The 23,169-nt window shown below is 30.4% G+C and overlaps 2 protein-coding genes and 1 long non-coding RNA gene across 3 annotated transcripts; 2 read left to right on the top strand and 1 right to left on the bottom strand.

Moving 5' to 3' along the window:
- The first annotated feature begins 3,839 nt into the window (after positions 1-3,839).
- On the top strand, positions 3,840-14,156 carry LOC120084458 (long-chain-alcohol oxidase FAO4A). The gene is made up of 4 exons (XM_039040242.1): positions 3,840-4,330; positions 5,832-6,101; positions 10,854-11,997; positions 12,819-14,156. Exons 1-4 carry the CDS (start codon positions 3,986-3,988, stop codon positions 13,517-13,519), a joined length of 2,460 nt encoding a protein of 819 aa, XP_038896170.1. The 5' UTR covers positions 3,840-3,985; the 3' UTR covers positions 13,520-14,156.
- LOC120084460 lies at positions 10,593-11,748 on the bottom strand. Its single transcript, XR_005483727.1, has 3 exons — positions 11,608-11,748; positions 11,274-11,403; positions 10,593-10,952 (listed from the first exon to the last, which is right to left on the bottom strand). It is a non-coding gene; the product is annotated as an uncharacterized LOC120084460 (long non-coding RNA).
- A 904-nt stretch (positions 14,157-15,060) lies between the features above and the next one.
- Positions 15,061-19,680, top strand: LOC120084459 (protein MODIFYING WALL LIGNIN-1). The gene is made up of 3 exons (XM_039040243.1): positions 15,061-15,557; positions 15,643-15,845; positions 19,240-19,680. The coding sequence occupies exons 1-3, from the start codon at positions 15,450-15,452 to the stop codon at positions 19,472-19,474; spliced, it is 546 nt and encodes a 181-aa protein (XP_038896171.1). The 5' UTR covers positions 15,061-15,449; the 3' UTR covers positions 19,475-19,680.
- The last annotated feature ends 3,489 nt before the right edge of the window (positions 19,681-23,169 follow it).

Genomic DNA, 23,169 nt, shown 5'->3' with positions numbered 1-23,169 from the left:
CATGCAACTCTCTCCTTTGCATGTTGATAGGCAATATAATGAAGAGATTGAAGTAAAATTTGGTGATGCAATCTATAGAGAATTTTAGAGAAAATTCGAGTTGAAGAAATGGTTCTTCACCAAGATTGTTGTTGTGGACTTTTCTTCTTCACCTCTTGATTCAAGCAACTCAATCTAGAGCACCAAGAGAATAGTGGGGAAGATCTTGAGGTGGTCTGCAACAAGATTCGGAAAAGGTAGCAGCTAGGGAAGAAGCTTTGAAAAAGTTCTACAATTAAGAGATATGTCTTGAAACTCACTTGTTTTCTGCAAGAGCATACTTTATATTCTGCCAAAATTAGTGAATTAGAATGCTTAGATGATCCTTGTGCTTCCGCTATTGCTGATACAATCCTACATATATAGTAAGTTGATTATTATATAAATATATGTATAATTAATTTAAATTTATTTTTAAATTAATACGTTAAAAGGAGGAAGTTATTTTAATAACTTTGTCCCCTTAATTTTCTCTTGATCGTGTGAGTGGGGAAGAGAGAGATAAAAGAGGTTTTATCTTCTTTTTCATGTATTACGTAGAATTCAGACTCTCTCTCTCTGTAGTGTGAAATCTTCTTTGCGAAAAATATCTCTCAAGAAGCTCTCCCCATCCCTTTCCCTATGTCAAAATTAAGAATAAGAAGCTCACAAACCATCTCTTTGATTCTCACCATTTAGAGAATACATAGGTTTCATTACGGTGGTGTCTTTTTAGGCGATTGTGTTTCTTAGTTGTTCGTGTTCCAAGGAGTTCCTAGGAGATCGTTGAATTTGTGACCAGAGAGGAGTTATACGAAGAGACTAGCCTTCAAGGGTAAGTATTACTCAAGCCTTTATTTCCTCTCTTTTTTGTGTTTAGTATGCTGTAATTTAAAATGTACATGATTGGTTTCCATCCTCTGAATTTAAAATTGAACTACGATCCACTTCCGCATGGATGTTCACGCATCCTTCCGTCTCAAGTCTTTTGACTTCAATCTAACACAAAATTATGAGTAATAAGCTTAAAATCCACATAAAACTTACGAGACTAGTCCACAAATAAACAAAGACCTCAACAAAACTCACTGATTTCAAACCCAAACCTTGCTGAAAAACCACAAAACAACACCTACAAACAAACCTTTATAAGAGCTTATCATAGATTTTTTTAAAAATTTCTTGAAATTTTTTTAAAATAATAATGATTATCATAGATTTGATTATAAAGATCAAATCTTCAAATTTTAAATCTATTAAAAGAAAATAAAATCTCAAACCGGATATTCAAATACCTATCGTTTTCAAGTTCATCAATAAAAATATGAGTTGATTCATTTACATGGTATATGGGGGTAAAAGTGGAAATTACATAGTCAATGTAGGGCCCCACCTCCTTCAAGTTTAGCCATTTTTCAGTGAAATATAAAATTAGACATTTTTCAAATTGTGTATCATTTATTACAATTCTCTTTAATTTGTTACCTAAATATAAATTAATTATCGAATTAATTCCAACATCTATCACCTATATCCTTCAAAATTGTCAAAGTGTGTACTTTTTTTTCTCTTTTTTTTTTTTTTTTTTTTTTTAAATCGTGAAGCGTTGGACCATCTATTTGATGTGAGGGTACATAAGTAAATTCAGGTGTTTTAACCATCGATTGTGCTATTTTTGTAAATAATTTTAGATTTTACTCATTTTGCTGAATATACGCTTGTAACCCTTAATTTAAACATTTTTTAAAAATTTCTTTTATCTATTTTTTCATGCAATTTTTCAAAACTGTCTATTGACATCTTCTATAAAATCGAAATTTTGATATTTTTTAATGTTATCGTGGATATTTTAAACATTGGTTAAGCATATCTTAAAATAATTTATTTCATCTAGATGGAGAGACTAGTGGAAGATGGTGGATGTACCTAATAAATAGCACTTATTGCAAACTGCCATCTAATATGTATTAATTTCCTTTTCTTTTCTTATTTTTTTATATTATTATTATTATTATTGATTATTGTTATTTTGTATAATTGAAAGTGGAAGTTTCAAATACACCTCTTTTAGTCGTTAGAACAACATATAAACTAAGCTTATTTTAGTCTTTTTGTTTCCTTATTGTATTTATGTTATCTATCAATTATTCTCATTTATATTATATTAAAATTTTATTTTAGTCAGTTGGTTTTTTAAATTAATTCTATTTTAATCTTTAAAATTTTAGAGTGTCTATTTCAGTCTCTCAATTTTCAAAATGTCTACTTTAATCCCCAAATTTGTATATTTATTTCTTATTGTGTTACTTTTCTACCTTAAATCCATTTTATTCAACGTTCCTCTCTAACTTAAGTTGTTCGAAACCATACTTATACTATCATCATACTAAATATATATACATACTCAAAGCTACATTAGTAATTTATAATTTGTTACTATTAGAAAAAAAAGGACGAAAATAGGTTTTTATTTATTTATTTTTAATTTCGAATGAAATTATAGACATTTAAAAGTTTGGAACTAAAATTGTACCTAAAATAGACAACTTGAAATTCAGGTCCGGATTTAAAATGCCCTTATGTAACATATTGTTTTATTTTAAGTTAAATTATGGATTTAGTCTTTGTATTTGTAGATTTTTTAATTGGTCATTTAACTAATTGGAACAAAATTGATGGTTTTATGAATGGCTAATTGGTTAAGAATATTATCATTATAATAAGTACTATATTTTGAAAATTCGAAAGAGATATACAAAGTTACAAATATTAGTCAACCTTAACTGATATATATTAAACCTTTATTTAAACCTTGTTTTTCTAAAAGTAAAAGTAAAACATAAAAAAAAAAATAAATAAAAAAGAATTCCAATGTCTATTTAGAAACAGATAGAAATTAGATAGTCATTAAAAAATATTTTATGATAACAACCATACAGTTTTCTAAAATAGAAAACTAAAAATAAATTATAATCATTTTGTTTTTTGGTTACCTGTTCTTAAAAAGTAAACATTACTTTATTTATTTTTTTCAATGAAAAATCGAAATTCGGTCGATCGGTGGATATGAAAACCATTGTCTCGACCACCGACCGACTATCCAAAATTTATGTCAAGAAAAAAAAAAATTTGCTAAATGATCGCTCTCCCTTTTCCACAAATTGGCATGCAATTAATCACTATTTATATTTTTGTCTTTTCCATCATTAAATTGCATCATTTTTTTTTCTCTCTCTCATTCACTTACTTGTCTTTTCCCCTTTCATCTTAACTCTTTCTACTCAATCTATCAACTAATTTATCTTTCTCCCAACTTATTTTTCTTCTTTGTTTTTTTTCCTACAAAAAACTTATTTTTTCTCTTTTCTCTTCCCATTATTTCATTTTCATCTTCTTTCTCCTTCTCATTTATTTTCTCAACCTCTCCAATCCCATCCTCTTTTCTCTTTTTTCCCTCTCCTTCTTCTTTCTCTAACTTTTATTTTGTTAGAAAAATCGACCGGTCCCTCGTGTGACTGGATGGCCAACATCCACATCTACTATGAACCGCCAAAGTTCGATCAACGAAAACCAACGTATCCATGATCCGTAGTGATTTTTTTCAAAACTGACATCCATCAACTAATGATCATCTATACAAGCGAGATTCAAGTCTCCATTAGAAAAAATAAAATAAAAGAAAATAATTATTAATGGAAACCAAATAATTATGGATCCAACCCTGAATGAACGTAGAATTGAACAATAAATCATAGTAAGGTGAGACAGAAAATGTCTACAAATGACATAAATTCGAGTCCTTAACTCCTTACTCAAACTCTACGCTTAACCTAAAAAGTCAAACATTTGGTTCTGGCTCAAAAGTGTGCCACGTGTCTTCTTTAAAAAATCTTTTATTTTTGTGTATTTATTGGTAGAAATAAAATAAAATAAATACCTGAGTTCTCTTTCATTTGAAAACTATTCTATGACCGCACCTAGAAAGCCACGAAACCAAAAAATGGGATATTTCGATACGGCGGCGAGTGGCGGCGGCAGCGACATCGACGACGGACAATCAAATCAGCAATGCCAACAGTGCGTGATAGAGCTCCACGGCGGCACCGACAGCTTCCACGACGGAGCATCGGTAGGATTTTCACAACATGCAAACTCCGATGACCTCTCCTCCCACCTCTCCGCCGCCGAAATGGAGTCTCTTGCTGCTCTGTGTGATACATTCTTGCCGTCCGTCGCCGCAACCGCCGCTGCCGATAGATCCGTCACCCTGTTCTTTGAAACTTCCGCCTCCGCCGCCGGAACTCCTGAAAGGGTAAGACTGCGCATCAATTTACCATTATTGTTATGAAATAATTCTCTATTTGTATGTAGATGCATGCATGTATATACATGAAAAGGAATTTTTTATAGCAATGATTAATCATATAAATAACTAAATAAGTAATTTTGTAAGGTTTAGCGATTTTTTTTTTTTTTTTTTTTTACGTTCTTTTAATTATATTTTCATCTTTTTTTTTAACATAATTTCCACGTCTCTCTAAAATAAACATATTAATTTTTAGTTTTTTTTTTAGAAATTATCTACAAATAATAGTAAAATATATATTAGCAATAAATCGTGAGAGATTATCTACTATTTGTATCTATCATGACAAAAATAGACATAGATAATAGTCTATTGTGGTCTGTTTGCGATAGATCGTGAAATTTTTCTATATTTATAAATATTTTTATTCATTTTCCTATATTGAAAACAATCCATTTTGAGAGTATCTTAAAAAATAAATAATGACAAGAAAGTTATATAGTAGTATTTATAAACTTAATTTTCAAAAACCAAAAGCAAAGATTCAATCTTTATTTGATAACATTAAGGTTGGTTTTCGATAACTTTTAGATTTTTGCTTTTGAAAGTAGTGTTTGTTTTTTCCAAACATTTGAACTTTTAGCCAAATTTTAGAAGCGGAAAAGAAAGCTTTATTTTTTTATTTTTTAGATTTTAAAACTTAGCTTGAATTTCAAGGATACTAAAATATAGATAAAAAAATATTTAGTATTTACCATCTTAATTTAAAAATAAATAAATAAATGATTATCTAGAGTTAGTATAGAAATGGTTTTTTTTTTTTTTTTTGCCTCGTTTACTTTTTAAAACGAAGTTTAAAAGGAAAATTTAGAGGAACAACCTAAGATATTGTGTATTATTGTGCATATATTTTTGAATTTTTTTGAATTAAAAAGTTTAATTTCCAAAGAATATTTTAGCTTTGCGATTGACTAGACAGCAATAAATTCTTGGCTACCGACCAACTATAGCTGTTTTATCAAAAAAGAAAAAGAAAAAAAAATTATTTAAAAAAAAAAAAAAAACTCGTCTCACAAAATGTGTTTCCCCTAACTTATTCGTTTAAAAGCTGACTAGTCATCAATACGAAATAATTAGTAAAAAATAATCACACTCTGTAATTTACCTTTTCTTTTTCTTTCCTAGCTATAAGAAAAATTATTTGAAGATGTGGCTAAAACGTGACTAATAATTTTGCATAATTAGACATATGAGAGACAAAAATAATAAAAGTATCTCGAATTAATTATACCTCATGGTTATCAAAGAACATGCAAATTCATTCAATGATTATTATAAGACGATTACATTGTAATGATCTCACTTAATAATTCTTTTCTACTGATCCTATCTACTGATCTTATGTTAAATTAAAAGGTAAACTAATTTGTTTTTCAATAATAGGTATGTTTGATTTCCAAATCTTAGGTTAAATTAAAAGATTTTTAAAAATATACTCGGTATGCAGGTAGGGGAGATGATAAAGGAGAGAGTAAGACATCCAAAAAAATGGTTAGTGAGAATGACCTTATGGATGTTATCGACATGGTATGGGACATACATTCTATGTGGAAATGAAAGCCTTTCAAACCATTTCCCATACTTTGAGAGATTTTCAAAGGTTTCTCAAAAGAAAAGAGAACAAATTGCAATCTCATGGTCTCTAAGCTATTTTTTTCTACTTAGAATGTTTTTCAGAACCATTAAGATCCTTTGCCTCCTTGCTTTCTTCACACAGGTCAGTTCTTTTTATTTATTTATAAATATACTTATGTGTCTATCTTTAAAAAAAAATTCTAGCACTATGTACTACAGTAGTACTATTAAATTTTTTTTCCTATCTTCGTACATTCTACATATTATCCAATCATAATATGTTATATCACAAATTCTTTTTACTTCAAATATTTTAATTCTTTTTTTTAATATGACCAGAGTGAATCGCATTAAAATAGGTGCATATTGAGATGCATGCAAGTATTGTACTTTATTTATTTTATTTTTTTGAGTTTTTTTTTAGGTTAGCATTAATTTTTCTCAACTAGGTCAGTCCACTTGTATTCATAATTCTACACGTTTTGAAAAAATATAAATAATATAAATGTGGGGTAGGATGGTCAAATTCAAATCTTTAACTAAAAGTCAGAAGGTTATTTATGTCTTTTAGCTCAAATTAGTTAATACATTTATGTTCTGATTGAATTGACAAGTGTTCTTTAAAATATTCATATTTATTTAATTTCTTTTCAATTAAACTATGCTTTTGGGATGTTCCGTAAAAAAATGTGTATGTATTCATTTTCTTGAGCTCGGAAATTCATATCCACTTACGTCACATTTACTGTACTAAAGAAATAATAATAATTTTTTTTGCATGGGACTAATAATGTATTTTTTTATCATGTTATGATTAAAATATTATTTTAGTAATTACATTTTAAGATTTGATGATTTATTTCAGTGAGTGTACTTAAATATCCCAATTTTTTTTTTTTCTATATTTCTAATAAACTTTAAAATTAGTCCTTAATACTAGTTTATGATTAATTTTTTCAAAAATAATTTTCTCTTTCATTTATAAATTTTGGCAAACACATTCGCATTTTTCTCTTAAATTTGATAAAATTAAAATTAACTACAAGAAAAAAATGGGACTGATTTTGAGCTTAGTAAAAAATACATATGCTTTTTTTCATTCTTTTTATGTGTGTAAAATTTAGATATTTTAAAGTACAAGAACAAACTTAGATGAGTCTAAAAAAAATAGGAGTCGATATTTTAAACGGTCTATTTTTTTTTTTTTTTTTTAAATAATGCAAATAAAGATATTTAAACATGAATGAGATATTAAAGGTACTACCAATTGAATTGTGTCCCACAACAAAATTTAACCCATTAAAGATATAGTGATATTTTATTTTCTTCTAATTTTAATCTTTAAATTTTCAATAAATCTTAAATTTAGTCCCACAATTAGTTTATTATTGATTTCAAAAAAAATAAAAAAAATCTATAAGCTTGTTTATATAAACAATAATTTGAAAACATATTCACATATTGTATTTTCTTGCTTGAAAATTATTACTATTATTTAATCAATTTTGATAAAACTTAATTTTCAATTTATTTAAAACACAAGACTAAAATTGAACAATTAAAAGTATATAGACATTAAGGAAAATTATTTTAAATGACAAAACTGCTGAAAAATATTTTCGAATATAGCGAAATGTCAGTCTATCAATGATAGATATTGATATTCATTCGTGTCTAGAGTTGGCAATGAGACTAGGGCGAGGTGAGGGGACTCTCCAGCCCTATCCTCGTGGGGTATTTCCCCCATCCCCGCATGGAAAAATGGGGATATCCCCGCCCCGTCCCCCACGGGGGCCCCGGTTTGACACCATCCTCGGTCAGGGGTGGAGACCTGCGAGGACCCAATTCTACGGGAATTTTTGCCAATCCTATCCGTATCTATTAATGATAGATGATGGTAGTCTATCAATATCTATCAATCTTTAACACTGATAGACAATAACATTTTGCTATATTTGTATTTACTTTAGTTCATGTTAGTATATTTGGAAACAATCCAAGGCTTAAATTGAATAAACATCAAATTAGAAAGATCTGTATTTAAATCAAAATTAATATATCATTGGATGAAAATATAGTATAAATTTTCCGGGCCCACTTTATGTATACATTGCATAGTTGTACATGCAAGTTTGAGTATATAGTTTAATGATCTGATTATTAACAACCGACAACCTGAAACAAATAAATGGTCCAATGCCCAGCCCAACTATTTAAGGTTCATGTTTTGATTCCTCACCAGAATTTGTCTCTTTCATCTCCCTCATTTTTATTATTAAAATTTCATCCACAAGGTTGACTTTTTAAAATCAATTCTTTTTTAGAAAATAATTTTTTTTTTTTTTTAATTTCCAGAAAAAGATATTAATAGTTATGATTTTTCCATACTAAAGTCGAAATTAGGAAAGTCTAAGGTCTCGATAGATAACCGCTAAGTCTATTTTATGGTGTTTTTGTTCTTTAAGAATAAAAAAGTTAAAGTTTTAGCCAAATTTCATAAACAAATTATAAAAATTAAGATTATGTTCGATAACTATTTGATTTTTTTTTATAAAAAAATTAAACTTATAAATACCATTTTCACCTCTAAATTTCTCGCTTTTTTTATTAGTGTTTTCAAAACACAAAACTAAAAAAATTATTTTTAAATCTCGTTTGCTAACAATTTTGTTTTTTGTTTTTGTTTTTTAAAAATTAAGCCTATTTCTTTCTCATTTTTTCCCATATCTTTTCAAGTACAATTGTTGAATTCTTAGCCAAATTTTAAAAACTATTTTTAGTTTTCAAATTTTGACTTGGTTTTTTAAACCATCGGTAAAAGATAGATAAAAAATGAAGAAATTTGGAGGTGGAAGTAGTGTCTATAGGCTTAATTTTTAAAAACAAAAACAAAAAAACGGAATGGTTACCAAATGGATCCTTAACAATTTATTTTCGCTTTGAAAATTTGGCTGAGAATTTAATTTTTTTTTACTTAATAACGAAGTAAACTATTGTAAGAAATTGATAGAAAATAGTCTTAATTTTCAAAAAAATAAAAAACAAAAATCATATGGTTACCAAACGGGACTTACTTTTTTTTAGTTTTCAAAATTTGTCCTGATTTTTGAAAACATTGCTAAAAAGTAGATAACAAAGTAGTAAATTTAGATGTGGAATATATTTTTATATACTTAATTTTCAAAAACTGAAAATTAAAAATCAAAACTAAAACTCTACTTGGTAACAGTTGAGTTATTTGTTTATTAATTAAGTTTATAAATACTTATTTCCCCTCTAAATTTCTTAATTTGTTATCTTCTTTTCACCGATAAAACAAGTTAAAATTTGAAAACTAAAAAAAAAAGTTGTTTTTAAAATCTTGTTTTTGTTTTTGAAATTTGATTGAGAATTCAACTCTTCTATTTAAAAAAATGCAAATTATTGTATGAAATTGAGAAGAATAAATTTAAGGTCCATTTGAATTGATTTGAGAAAAAAGTATTTTTCAAAAAACTCATTTTTATTTAAATACTTTTGATAAAAAACTCATTAATATATTCTTGAAAAACAATGTTGAGTGATCACCTAACAATTCAATTTCTTAAAAAATGACTTAATTTCAAATACATCCTTAATTTTTAAAACAAAAAAATAAAATAACTACTACACAAAACTTAAATAATTACTATACAAGACTTAAATAACTTAGGCTTAATTTTCAAATTTTCAATGCATTTGGCTAGTGCCGTCAATTGAATTCTTATTTAGCAAGTTTTTTTTTTCTTTTTTTCTTTTTCCACAAAGAAGAATCATAATTTATTGTGCCACTTGGGAAATATTTTAAAAAGAAAAAAAAAAAATTTTCTATCTCTAAATTTCAAAATATCACACTTTTAATCTATTTTTAGTTCTTAAAACTCAAAGTAAAATGTAAATAATATAATATATTGTAAACTCACTAGTTTTCTTTTTCTTCTTTGTTACTATTTTGGGTTATAAACTCGTTAGCTTTTTTGGTTAAAAGTAAAATGTATATAACATGATATATTATAAACTATCATACAAATATTAATAAAAGAAGTTAAAGATAGCTCAATTGATTAAGGCATATACCAACAACAAAATGTTCAAGATTCAAATCTCTCCACCAGATCCCACCCAACTTTTTGAAGTAAGAAAAAAATTAAATCAATTCACTCTATTATGCATTGAAAAATACTTAACTAGGTTACATTCTAGTTTATCTATCTTATTGTAACTCACTGTCCAATCATTGCTCGTGTGATAAACTTTTCTTATATCCTTTTTCTTATCCTTTTTTTTGTTATTTGTGTGTGTAAGATTAGAATAAGATGTACATAAATAGATGCATCATAGTATATACCCAAATATTGCTTTTGCACATGCCTATATGTTATACATGTATGTTTTTGTATGTATGTGTATATATATAATACATAGTATTTCTTTAATTTTTCACTTGAGAGGTTATAGAAATGGAAAAATTACTAGATATATTTAGGATAAATAACAAATTAAGAATTTATAAACTTTGAGGTTTTTATCTATCCAGTGCCTAAAACTTTTAAAATTACATATTTAATTTTTAGACTTTCAAATTCTTTAAAATCATAGATCTAATAAACACAAAATTAAGAATTTAGAGTTGCATTAGACAAACTTTAAATTTATATCTAATAGATCAATTAACTCTTAAAAACTTCGAATTCTATGACATATAAGACACAAAATTGAAAGTTTAACTTAGTAGATACTTTTGAAAGTTTAAGGATCAAATAGATACAAACCTCAAAGCTAGGTACTAAACATGTATTTTAACCTTATATCTATTAGAAGCTAGCATGTTAAGAGTTTACCTCTAAGAAAATTTCTTGCTCTGCCACTGTATCAGGTTGATGAGGAGAGGAACAATATCTCATGGAAAGCAATTGACTACCCAGGAAGTGACCCCCAATTCAAAGCCAAAACCAAGCATTCAGAAGCATCAAACCTGAAAGAAAAAGGCAGTAAATCAAGAGAAATTGATCAGGAAGATGATGAAGAAGAACTTTATGGACCTCTTTTCAAAGGCATTGTCAATCTACAACACCAACAACAAGTGCAAGTAGCTGTAGGAGCACTTAGAAAGTTTGGATTTCCAGTCACTCTTCTTTCCCTAAGCACCAAACCTCCCAACCCTTCAATGATCATCAAGTGCGATGCGGTGGTAGTCGGGTCCGGGTCGGGCGGCGGAGTGGTAGCAGGGGTGCTGGCTAATGCAGGGTACAAAGTGCTTGTACTAGAGAAAGGAAGCTATTGTGCCAGAACAAACCTGTCACTACTAGAAGGGCCAGCCATGGAAGAAATGTACCAAGCAAGTGGATTAGTGGCAACTGATAATATGAATGTGCTTATACTTGCAGGCTCTACTGTTGGTGGAGGATCAACAGTAAATTGGTCAGCTTCAATTCAAACACCAAGTCATGTAACAAGAGAATGGTCAGATGAGTATGAATTGGAGCTGTTCAGAAGCAATTTATACAAAGAAGCAATGGAAGTTGTGTGCAAGAAAATGGGAGTTCAGTCAGAAATTGACAATGAAGGCTTTAACAATGCAGTTTTAAGAAAAGGGTGTGAGGAATTGGGTTGTCATGCTATGAATATACCTAGAAATTCAACTTCTGATCATTACTGTGGTTGGTGCTGTCTAGGCTGCAAGAATGGGAGAAAGAAGGGGACTGCAGAGACATGGCTTGTGGACTTGGTAAGGTCAGGAAATGGCGCTATACTTCCGGGCTGCGAAGCCATTAAAATCAGGCAGGAGAAGAGAGACGGGAGCAAATGCAACAGGGCGAAAGGCATCGTGTTTGAATTCGGGTGTGGATCAGCAGCCAAACAGATGTGCTTGGTTGAGTCCAAGGTGACTATAGTAGCATGTGGGGCTCTCAATACTCCTCCATTGTTGAAAAGAAGTGGCTTGAGAAACCCAAATATTGGGAAAAACTTGCATCTTCATCCTGTTACAATGGCATGGGGTTATTTTCCTGCAGAAACTGGTATGTGATAACTCATCATATCATATTTTCTACCAAAAATGTAACATAACACACAAGAATCACAATATCATATGGGCAACAATATTTGGGTGCATCATGTGCTACATCTTTTTGCAGCCCATTTCAACGATACAATAGAAAAATTCAATTTTTTTTTTTTTTTTTTTAAAAAAGACGAGTTTGCGATGTGGCAAACTGCGGTTAGTTGATTGAGTGGGCTACAAATGGAGGGGTGGAGCTGAGGATGCACCCAAATAATTTTTTTTCCTCATATTACAGTACAAAAACTAGCTAAACTGCTAAAGTTAGTGTGTGCTGGCCATGCCTTCTGAAAAAAGTGGAAAAAACTTGAAGTCAGATACTTATTCTAAAGCACCATTAAGAGTTATGATATGCTTTTAGAAGCTTAAAAAATCAAAAGCCAAAAAGCACTCTTTACCATTTTTCAAAACTTCAACCAAAGAAAGTCCAGTTGTTTAAAAGCCATTCAAAAGCAAAACACACACTCAAATTCACCGACTTAATCCCCATTTGATAACAGTTTAATTTTTAAAAACTGTGCTTATTTCTCAAAATGTCATTGTTATGATCATCATTTTTTCTAAGCAAACATTTGAACTCTTACTAAAATTTCAAAACAAAAACAAGTTTTAGAAAAGACTTTTTTTTAGTTTTCAAAACTTGGCTTGGATTTTGAAAACGTGATAAGAAAGTAAATAACAAAACAAAGAAACTCATAGATAGAAGTAATGTATGTAAGCTTAATTTTCAAAAACCAATGGGTTATCAAACAAGCTCTTAATTACATTCTTTCTGTACAGATAAATCATGGCCAGAGAAAGACAAGAAAAGCTATGAAGGAGGAATAATGACAGCCATGTGTAACATAGGGTCAGAACCTGATCAAGAACCTGGATATGGAGGAGCTGTAATCCAGACACCAGCATTACACCCAGGACTCTTCTCAATCCTAATGCCATGGGTTTCTGGGACAAATATCAAACATAGAATGTGCAAATTTTCCAGGACAGCCCATGTGTTTGCATTGGCAAGAGATAAAGGGTCAGGAACAGTCAAATCTTCAAGCTCACTCAGCTACAAAATGGATGATGTGGATGAAGAGAATCTGCAGAAAGGACTGGAGAAAGCTTTGAAGATTTTGGCAGCAGCTGGAGCAGAGGAAATAGGAACCCACCATAATAAAGGGAGAAGCATAAATGTGAAGAAAGTGAGTTATAGAGAGTATGAAAAGTTTGTGAAAGAGGAAAGTTCAAGACCATTGAAGGATTTGTTGACACCAATCTGTTCAGCTCATCAAATGGGGAGTTGCAGAATGGGAATTGGAGCTAAGGATTCTGTGGTGAATCAGAGAGGGGAGACATGGGAAGTGGAAGGGCTCTTCATTGCTGATTCTAGTGTTTTTCCAACTGCTTTGGGAGTTAATCCAATGGTTACAGTTCAGGCTATTGCTTATTGCACTGCACAATCTATTCTTGAAACTCTTAAGAGGAAGAGAAATTGATGTAAATTAAGGAAGATTCGAACCTGTAAACTCTCGACCTCTTGGTTGAGGTCATATGTCTTTTCTACCACGTTTCTCTGGTTGGAAAAATAGCATGGAGTTTGTAATAAAGAAAAAGTTTTGGAGCTCATTTCTTTGGGAATTTGATGGGGTTTATACAGACAAATAATCTAAGAAATCAATAGGATATTTAATTGTACAAATCATATTTTCAAACAAAATAAAATATACTTTAAATTTAGAGATAATTAATCTAACCACTCATCAAAAATTGAAATGAAGGAATAGAATCAGAAATCACTCTCCTATATGTTCATTGTTGGTACTGATATTTAGTACAAGTCATGGAAGATTAGTGGGCCCCCATACCAATTTAGCAAATCTCTTACATTAAATCTTTTTAGTCTAACTTTCTCATGTTCTAATCTTAGTTCATTGGTTTGTATGGGACAAATACAAGCAAGCATCCCCACTAGCAGAAAGATTGAGAAAAGGATGTATGTATACATTGAATACATACAAATCCATATGTGAAAGCAACAAGTAGAAGACAAAATTGTAAAAAGTATAATTATAAAGGGACATCGGGCCCCCAACTTCAATTGGATAGAGTGGACTATAATAGTCCACTCAATGTTTGGGTCTCCAATTATAATAATTGGTGTTTTCAATTATTATGATCTACAATTAACTATAGTAATACTATTTGAAATCTCTCTTTGTTATAGTGTTTATTATTTTCTACCGAGACTAAGATAGTCTACACCTCAAACACAGACTATTATAAAATAAACTAAAATTGTTTGTACTTCAAACACAAACTATTATAACCCCCAGATTATAATAACCACTAAAGAGGTGTTTGGCGCATAGAGTTTGAGTTGAGTTGAATCGGTAATTATTATAAGAGGGGAGTAATTGGGGGAATTGACATGAATAACGAGGTGAGAAATATGAGTTAATGCGAATAACGATGTAATAAACCTTTTTATTTATAGATGAATCAAACGGTGGGTGAGTTTTTTTTACCTACCCAATCCAACCCAACTTAGGGGGTCAAACGTCTCCTAACTATAACAATCAACTCAACGCTCCAGCTCCAAATGTCCCTTAAGTATCAATTTGAAATGACTTTCTGAATTTCAATTGAAAAGTCATTCTAAACTTGTTTAAATTGGAGTGAGAAAAGAGATGGGAAAGGAGAGGAGGAGGGTGAGGCATCTTTGAGGAACTTTCTAAGAATTGGAAACATTTGAAGTTGAAGCATCCTAATTTATTTGAGCATCTGATGTTAAAGGCTTTCATTTATTCCATTATCCCCTGGAAAAAAAAAAAAAAAAAAAAAAAAAAAAAAAAAAAAACCCATTTATTTAAAGTCATCAGTCAGCTGGGTCCCACAAAACCTAGGTCAGGTCAACTCTCTCTCTCTCTAATCCCTTCCTTTTCTATTGGCTTCTCATATGGTGGAATTTCAATCCTTTTCTCTTTCTCTCTTCCTATTTTTATATTGCCTTTTCATATGGTGGAATTTCAATCCCTTTCCTGTGTTTGATAAGTTTCTGGGAAAGGCTGTACCCTCCAAAGTTGAATAAATTATTGCAAAATATTCCGAGTCCAAAACTTGAACATAGCTTAATTAGTTAAAGATATTACTTATCTATTCAAAGATCAGATATTCAAATTTCCAACTGCTATCCAAAAAGTTATATTATAATTTAAAAAAAAAAAAAAATTGTAGAGTCAGATTTCAATCTCTCCCTCTCTCTGTATTTGACTAGTGATGAAGATGAAGTCTCAAGTTTCATAAGTCAAGAGAGAAAATGATGAAATTTCCACCACTAACCTCCAAGAGTCCTTCCTATTTTTCCAATACCATGATTTAATAAAACTCCCACTTTCTTTCTTCGATCTTCTTCTTCAAGCCGCCGCCATGGAAAAGCCTCCTTCTCCTGGCTTTGTGATAAGCTTTTCCATTGTGGCCGTCCTCACCGTCGCCTCCTTTGCATCCTGTATGGCGGCTGAATTCAACAGAACAAAAGTAAGTTTTGCTTCACTTTGTTTATCAATTTTTTTATACGAATTAGAATTTCTTGGATGATCAATGAAATTGGGATTTACTGTAGAAAGAGGACCTGAAATTGAACGGCAGATTGTGCTTCCTGCCTGAAAGTGAAGCATTCAAATTGGGAGTGGGAGGTTTGGTATGTTTAATAATGGCTCAGATCATCGGAAACGCCATAATCTGCCATAGCTATTGGCCAAAAGAGCATAGAAAGAGTTGTAGTGTTAAAAGGCCTATGCTTTCGATTGCCCTTCTCATCTCTTGGTCGGTAATTCTTTCTTCTTAGTTCTTTTCTTCTGTATTTCTCAACTCTGTTTCGGGAAATTTTGAAGTTTCAAACGAAATTAGTAACAGTAACAAACATATACATATATGCACACTTCACAATATATCGAGTTTTATATATTTTTTTGTGTTAATTGAAATAGGCTAAATTTGGCACATATATAATATATATATATATAGTTTTTTTTATTAATTGAATACATAGTTTAGTAGATCTTAAGATGTGTTTTTTTGGTCTAATTTTTAAGGATGTCTAATGAAATTATTAAATGAAAGTTTAATTTTTTAAAAATAATTTTCAATTTTGTGTCGGGTAAATTTTATAGAAATTAAGAGTTCAAATATTCGATTTCAAATTTTAAAAGTTTAGGTCTCTTGAGTAGTTACTTGATTTTTGGTATTTAGTTTTTATTAAACCTATAAATACTCCTTCTACTTAATAATATTTTAAAAAATCAAACTAAATTTTGAAACTAAAAATATAATTTTTAAAAATTTGTTTTTGTTTTTAAAATTTGATTGAGAACTCAATTCTTTACTTGAGAAATATGTAAATCATTGTGAAATATTGAAAAAATACTTTTAATTTTCGAAAACCAAAATCTAAAAACAAAATGGTTACCCAACAAACTCTTACAGTTCAGCATAACCATACAACAAAGTTTAGCAAAACATAATATTATGGGAAAATTTTCTCCCTAAATTTTGGGTCTAGTTTATATTTAATCTGTAGGTTTTAAAATGTTACATTTTAGTCCTTAACTTTTGAGATTGGTTTCAGTTTAGTCCCTAAGTTTCAAAATGCTACAATTTTACCATTGATATCTGAGTTTTGCATCCCCATGTTTCAAGATTTACACTTTTAACTTCGTTTTTTCACTAAATACTCATTTACTGTCTTTAGAATTAATTTATATTAGTTAATTAAAAATCGTTAAAAGTTCGTAATTAACTAAGTTTCACTATTTTATCATTTTTAAAATTAAATCTAAAATTTCACTTCATAATTATTTTTATTCGATTAATAGAAATTGACGTCAATGATTGAAAAGTAAGTATTTAATGAAAAATTGAAGTGAAAATGTAAAACCTTGAAACCTAAGCATTAAATTCAAATTTCAAAAGTAAAATTGTAACATTTTAAAACTTAGGAACTAAATTAAAACCAAATTAAAAAACTAAATGTGTAACATTTTAAAACCTAAAGATCAAATAAAAATTAGAGCCAAAATATGAGGATAATTATTATTATTATTATTATTTTTTGGCAAAACAAAGATAGTTTGAATTGGCATTTAGAGAGATGATCACTGGAAAGAGAGAAGAGACTAAAAAAATAATATACAAAAAGAACGTGGCCAGCTTTGAGGTGGTTGGGATTCCTATACATAGGATCCATGATATAGTAAATTACAAAATAAACATTATTATCAATAATAAAATGATAATAGTACAAAGACAATTATTTGGAAAAAAAAATTGATATGGTGTTTTTTAAAAATAAAATAAAATAAAATATATAGTAATTTTAATACTTGACCATAACGATTCCTTTAATAATGGTTGAAAGTAAAACATAGTTTCAAAATGATACAAGGAAAAGGAATCTTTCATTTTTAAAGGTTACTTTTTTTTTAATTTCAAAAAAGTACATTTTTATCCTTAGATTTTGGAATCAGTTTTTATTTGATCTTAGATTTTCAAATGTTACACATTTGGTTCTGAAGTTTCGAAGTTTTGTTTTTCCAATTTGGTTTCTAAATTTCAAAATGTTGTAATTTTACTTTTGAAATTTAAGTTTTGTTTCAATTTGGTCTCTATGTTTCAAAATTTTACATTTTTAACCTCAATTTTTCATTAAATATTCACTTTCAATCATTGACGTCAATTTCTATTAATTAGTTAAAAATAATTATGAAGTGAAACTTTAAATTCCATTTTAAAAATGATAAAAAAAATAATGAAACTTAATTAATTATAATTTTTTATGATTTTTTAATTTATTAACATAAATTAATATTGAAGAAAAAATGAGTTTTTAGTGAATAATCGAGGTTAAAAGTGTAAATCTTAAAACATGGGACTAAATTGAAGTAAAAACTCAAATATTAAGGGTAAAATTGTAACATTTTAAAACTTATGGACTAAACTGAAATTGGATTCAAAACTTAAAATTAAATGTGTAACATTTTGAAATCTAGGGACTAAATAGAAATTAGATCCAAACTCAATGGACCAAAAAGATATTTTTTTTTCTTTTTAAATATTATAGTATAGTAATAACTTTTCAAAGGACTACTTTTCCTATAATTTAGAAAACCATGTACTGTTTATTAATAAAAATGTAAAACATAATCCACACCCTAACTTCTTAAAGAAACAAAAGAAGAAGAAGCTAAATCCATGTTTTAATTCTTAACGTTTAGATTCATTTTCGGTTTAATCTCTTAGGTTTTAATATTTTTCAATTTTTTCCTTCGGCCAAAATTAATTAATAATGAGCTTATACCAAAAAAAAAAAAAAAAATTAACAAGTTTAGACATTTATGAAATTAATTAGGGTAATTATTTTAAAAGTTAAAATTGTTGAAAATGGCCAATAAGAACGTGGCTAAACTAGCATAGTGTTCATACTATCAACCTCGTGGTTTGAGGTTCGATTAAAACCTATTGAAAATGTTTGATCTGAGGTTTGATTAAGAACGGTTGAAAATGTTTTTAAGTATAGCAAAATGTCACTACTTATTACTAATAGATAGTGACATTTATCTATATTTATAAATAAGTTTGATTCAATTTTATTTATTTGAAAAAAATCCAATTAATTAAGCCACTTTATAATTTTAGAGAAGGGATTATAAGTCTTCTATTTTATAGGCAGTCTAGTTTTTTTCTAATAAATCTATTTGAACTCAACCAAAATCATACTATATAAGTTTATATCAATTAACTTCAACTATCTAGTTAAAAAAACATAGCATATGTAAGAGAGAATAAATTTTCTTTTCTTTTTCTTTTCTACTGTTTTCAAATATAAAAAAAGGTAAAATTATTTAAAAATATAATAAAATATTATTATCTATCAGTAATAGACATTAATAGATACTAATTAATATTTATCATTAATCCTAATAGATGTCTTTTAGTGTCTATTACCATCTATCATGAATAGATAGCGACATTTTGTTATATTTAAAAATATTTCCAACATTTTTGTCATTTAAAACAACTACCTTCTTATAAGATATACATACGAGGGAATAAATGGAAGTCTTTGAAAAAGGAAGCAATAAAGATCAAATTAAAAACATAAATTGAATTAAAAATAATATAATATAGAGAGGCTAAAATGGTAAATGAAATGAAATACCAGGGTCAGTTTCGGAATTGCGGTGGTAATGATGAGTGGAGCAACCAGCATGAGCAGGAGACAAGAGTATGGAAAGGGATGGGTGGAAGGAGAATGCTATGTGGTCAAAGACGGAATATTTGTCGGCGCCGCCGTATTGGTTCTCATTAATGGAGGCTCCACCATAAGCTCCGCCGCCATTGGGAGGAGGACGAACCATGTTAAAGGCCCAAATCAAATACATGCTCAAATTGGATAACAAAATAAGTTACACGTCATCAATATATTTGTATTTATTGGATTATGAATAATGAAGATAACACACATCCACACTTGATAGTTCTTTATTTGTTTTTCCTCTCCTAATTTGTATAGTACCACAAGAAAAGAAACAATTTATACCTCATAGTTTCAAAATTAAAATGTATCATATCTTAGTAGTAATTACGTGCACTCTCTTGTTTATATTTGTTATGTTTCCACTTATAAAAATATGGATGAACATTAGGGTTGACAAAATTCTTTGTAGGTCGAGTCCTCGCGGGGTCTTGCCCCAAACTGGAGATGGGGTCAAATTAGGGTTCCTGTCCGGGGATGGGGAGGGTATCCGCGCCTCGACCCCAACTCCGACTCCAACCTCGATTAGATTTTTAACTATATATATGTTGGGTTTTATACCCTAAAACTTGTAGATAGTAAATGTTATTAATTGGCCGTCATCAATAAATAATTACAGATGTTAAATCAATAAATATTATTGTTTGTATTGTTATCTATTTTATCTAAATAATCCTAAATCCAATAAACTAACATCCTAAGATGCCTTATAAGTCTTGAATTGTATGTGGAGATATATAGGGATCAATGTTCAAGATACTGTTAAAGGGTCTAGAGTATAAGGATAAGACTGGGTACCTTATCCTGGTAACACTATGGATATGACCCACTTTGTATTTGATACAAAGTAATGATCCAATGCATTCAAGTAGATGACACGTGAGTGAGGGTATCCTATGCAATAAGCTTGCATAAGATTGGACCGCGAAATAGTAAACAGTGGATGTAAGACTGTTGACTAGTTAGGTTCCTATTTCAATAAGATGACCTAGGCGACTTAGTCTTAATCCTGAGTATATTATGAACCCTTATTCATGAGGGATTGTCCTTTGATTTGCATGGGTGAGGGTGGCTAGTTCGCCAACCCAATATACCTATCATTTTGAGGACAAGACCAGGTGGGGAGTTGGAACATAATAATACAAGATGTTCACTCATTCTCTCATTGAGGATAAGTAGATGAGTGTTCCCTCAAGTGGTGTCTCCGAGACTTGAACAAAGGGTCCTACCCTCTCATTGACCCAAGAGGAGTTTCTATTTATTGATTGGACCATAAACAGGTTGTTCATTGGGAGCACTGGTACTTAAGGAGCCAAAGGTAACCCAAGGGTAAAACAATAATTTGATCCATTTGGAGTTACAGACACTCATGAAAGACTATTCTCATCGACCCAAGAGGAGTTTCTGTTTATTGGTTGAACCATAAACAGGTTGCTCATTAGAGGAGCACTGGTACTTAAGGAGCCAAAGGTAACCCAAGGGTAAAACAATAATTTGATCCATTTGGAGTTATAGATACTCATGAAAGACTAACTTACTGGTATTAGTCTATATTGTGAGGATATAAAGATGGATATGTTATGATGCTATGTTATTGTATCTGTTGCGAAATTTACAATTAAAGAAATAAAAAGGAACGAAGAGTAGGGAAGATCGACACACAGATATACGTGGTTCACTAACAGTGTGTTAGCTACGTCCACGGGCAGAGGGAAAACAATATTATTTCAAGAGAATGTTTTCAGAATTACATCAAGAACGGCGCCTCTAGGTTAGAGAGTTTATATATCGCACTACTCTAAACCTTAGGGTCAAAATCGTAAATAACTGCAAATAAATAAATATGCTGAATACAAAATCTGAATAGACCCTCGTACTAGGTTGTTCGAAGTGCCAACAAACACATTCAAGACATTTCAACAAATCTCCACCTTGACTTGAATTCTCTCCCACATAACGGATGTACCAAATGCAACATAAATCAATATCGCCAGACATACCCAGACTTCTCCCTCATGCCTCAAAGTGTCCCACAAAGGGGACCACTAACAATTCAAAACATTCAGTAAGTCCAAACAATGTTGGAACTTGCCTTGTGAAACCGGTTTGGTGAACATATCAACAAGGTTATCAGCAGAACCAATTTTCATCACTTTAACTCTCTGCCCACCTCTTAAGAAGTGATATCTTACATCTATGTGCTTAGTTCTCTCATGATGAACTTGAGCCTTGGCTAGGCATATTGCACTCAAACTATCACAATATACAATAGCGCCAGCAAACAAATTCAAGGCATTTCAACAGTATCGCTTATGCACACTACTGATGGAAGAATGAATGATACAAGCTCATGTTGCCATAAACTTGTAACGAAAATTTTATATCTATCTTTATCTATTGTGCTGATGAATGAATAAAAGTGATGATTTGTGCTATGTGCTCAAGTGTTTTGCGATAAAGATACTATTGTGATACTACATTCTAAGTGTATGCATTGATAGTGATATGTTTCGTAGTATGCGATGATGTAGTGTGTGTCACAAGTTTCCTTGCGTTGAAACCAAGTATAATTCCAATGCAAGTTTCTCAGAATGATCCGAGGTCGAACATGGGGATTGTTGTCGTTAGATGCGATACTAATGTGGTATATGCGATCGGTTATAATAAAGAATAAAGAATTTGGTTTATGCGGAAATGTAAATTGCGTTGATAAAATAAAATGCATTGATAAAATAAATGTCTAAACTACTATGATACAGGGTGAGAACTAGCTGTGAAGTTGTACAAAAGAATCTAATGAATGCGATGACAAGTCTTGTGAATGAGTAGAGAGAAAGAACATCGCAAGTTCGTCAATCGCGTTAAAGACGCAACTAAGGTTCCGCTTTCCCTTGGCTTACACCTTTCAGTGATCGGCCGCGTTCCCATACGTCTATGGTGAAACAGAGATGAACGTGATGAACGCAAGGTTGTTTCCATCTTTGGAAATACTTCTCGCTTTAGTTAACGCATTCTTCCAACCTTCTCTCGATAGGCAGAATAACATCTTCACTTCTGCTTTCACAGGTGAAGATGTCGTCGAGCATGCTTTAGCTAAACTTAGTCGATTACCTTAATACAGATTAACTCACTCGCTTAATTCTTCCTTTTTACCCAGGGGATTAAGAACACATCATGGAGAAAATGGATGATAAATGTATGGAAAGGGACAGAGAGATGATAATGATGACGATAATGACATTTAATTCTAAAGATAAGTGTTTGATACATGATTTGTGAATGAGAGATTAAAGAAGATGAATACAGTAGATGAAATGAAATGAATAGAAACAAATACGGAAAGAGTGTCAACTTCTTGATACAGATCCTGATCAGAGACTTATGCTTATCGGCGTATGGATGAAGTGGAGAGGAAAGCTTCCCTCTCAGGCTTGCTTTCCCGGTAGAAGTGACCCTTTTGCACAGAGCTTCAGCTTCGGGAATCGGAAGAATTCCTTGCTCGGAGACTCACTTTTCAGCCTTGTCTCGTCGTTCTCCCAGATTTTCTCTGTAAAGTCTCTTCAGACCAGCCTGCTTTGCAATGAATTCAAGGAAGCTATTTATAGACAAGACCTTGGCTCTTTGAATTGGTGGTCCCACTGTATAATTCTGATAATTCCTTCCATGGCGTAATGGGAAATTCCTCTCTGCTCCACGATCAATTTGTCAGAATCGTACAACATAAAGCTGTACACTTGTCAGAATCGTCTGTGAATGCATTGCTCTTCACATCTTCGATCAATCGCCGCATGCGGTGTTGTTGTTTTGATTACCGCATGCGATTAAAATGTGTTGATC

Source organism: Benincasa hispida, chromosome 9, assembly GCF_009727055.1.
Source record: "Benincasa hispida cultivar B227 chromosome 9, ASM972705v1, whole genome shotgun sequence".
NCBI lineage: Eukaryota > Viridiplantae > Streptophyta > Magnoliopsida > Cucurbitales > Cucurbitaceae > Benincasa > Benincasa hispida.
The sequence above is the reverse complement of the archived record's forward strand: the minus strand, read 5'-3'. Positions and strand labels throughout refer to the sequence as shown.

Coding starts and splice junctions, on each gene's coding strand:
- LOC120084458 (XM_039040242.1), top strand. CDS start 3,986: ATGACCGCACCTAGAAAGCCACGAAACCAAAAAATGGGATATTTCGAT. Junction 6,102..10,853: donor TCCTTGCTTTCTTCACACAG/GTCAGTTCTTTT, acceptor CCACTGTATCAG/GTTGATGAGGAGAGGAACAA. Junction 11,998..12,818: donor TTATTTTCCTGCAGAAACTG/GTATGTGATAAC, acceptor CTTTCTGTACAG/ATAAATCATGGCCAGAGAAA.
- LOC120084459 (XM_039040243.1), top strand. CDS start 15,450: ATGGAAAAGCCTCCTTCTCCTGGCTTTGTGATAAGCTTTTCCATTGTG. Junction 15,558..15,642: donor CTGAATTCAACAGAACAAAA/GTAAGTTTTGCT, acceptor GATTTACTGTAG/AAAGAGGACCTGAAATTGAA. Junction 15,846..19,239: donor ATTGCCCTTCTCATCTCTTG/GTCGGTAATTCT, acceptor ATGAAATACCAG/GGTCAGTTTCGGAATTGCGG.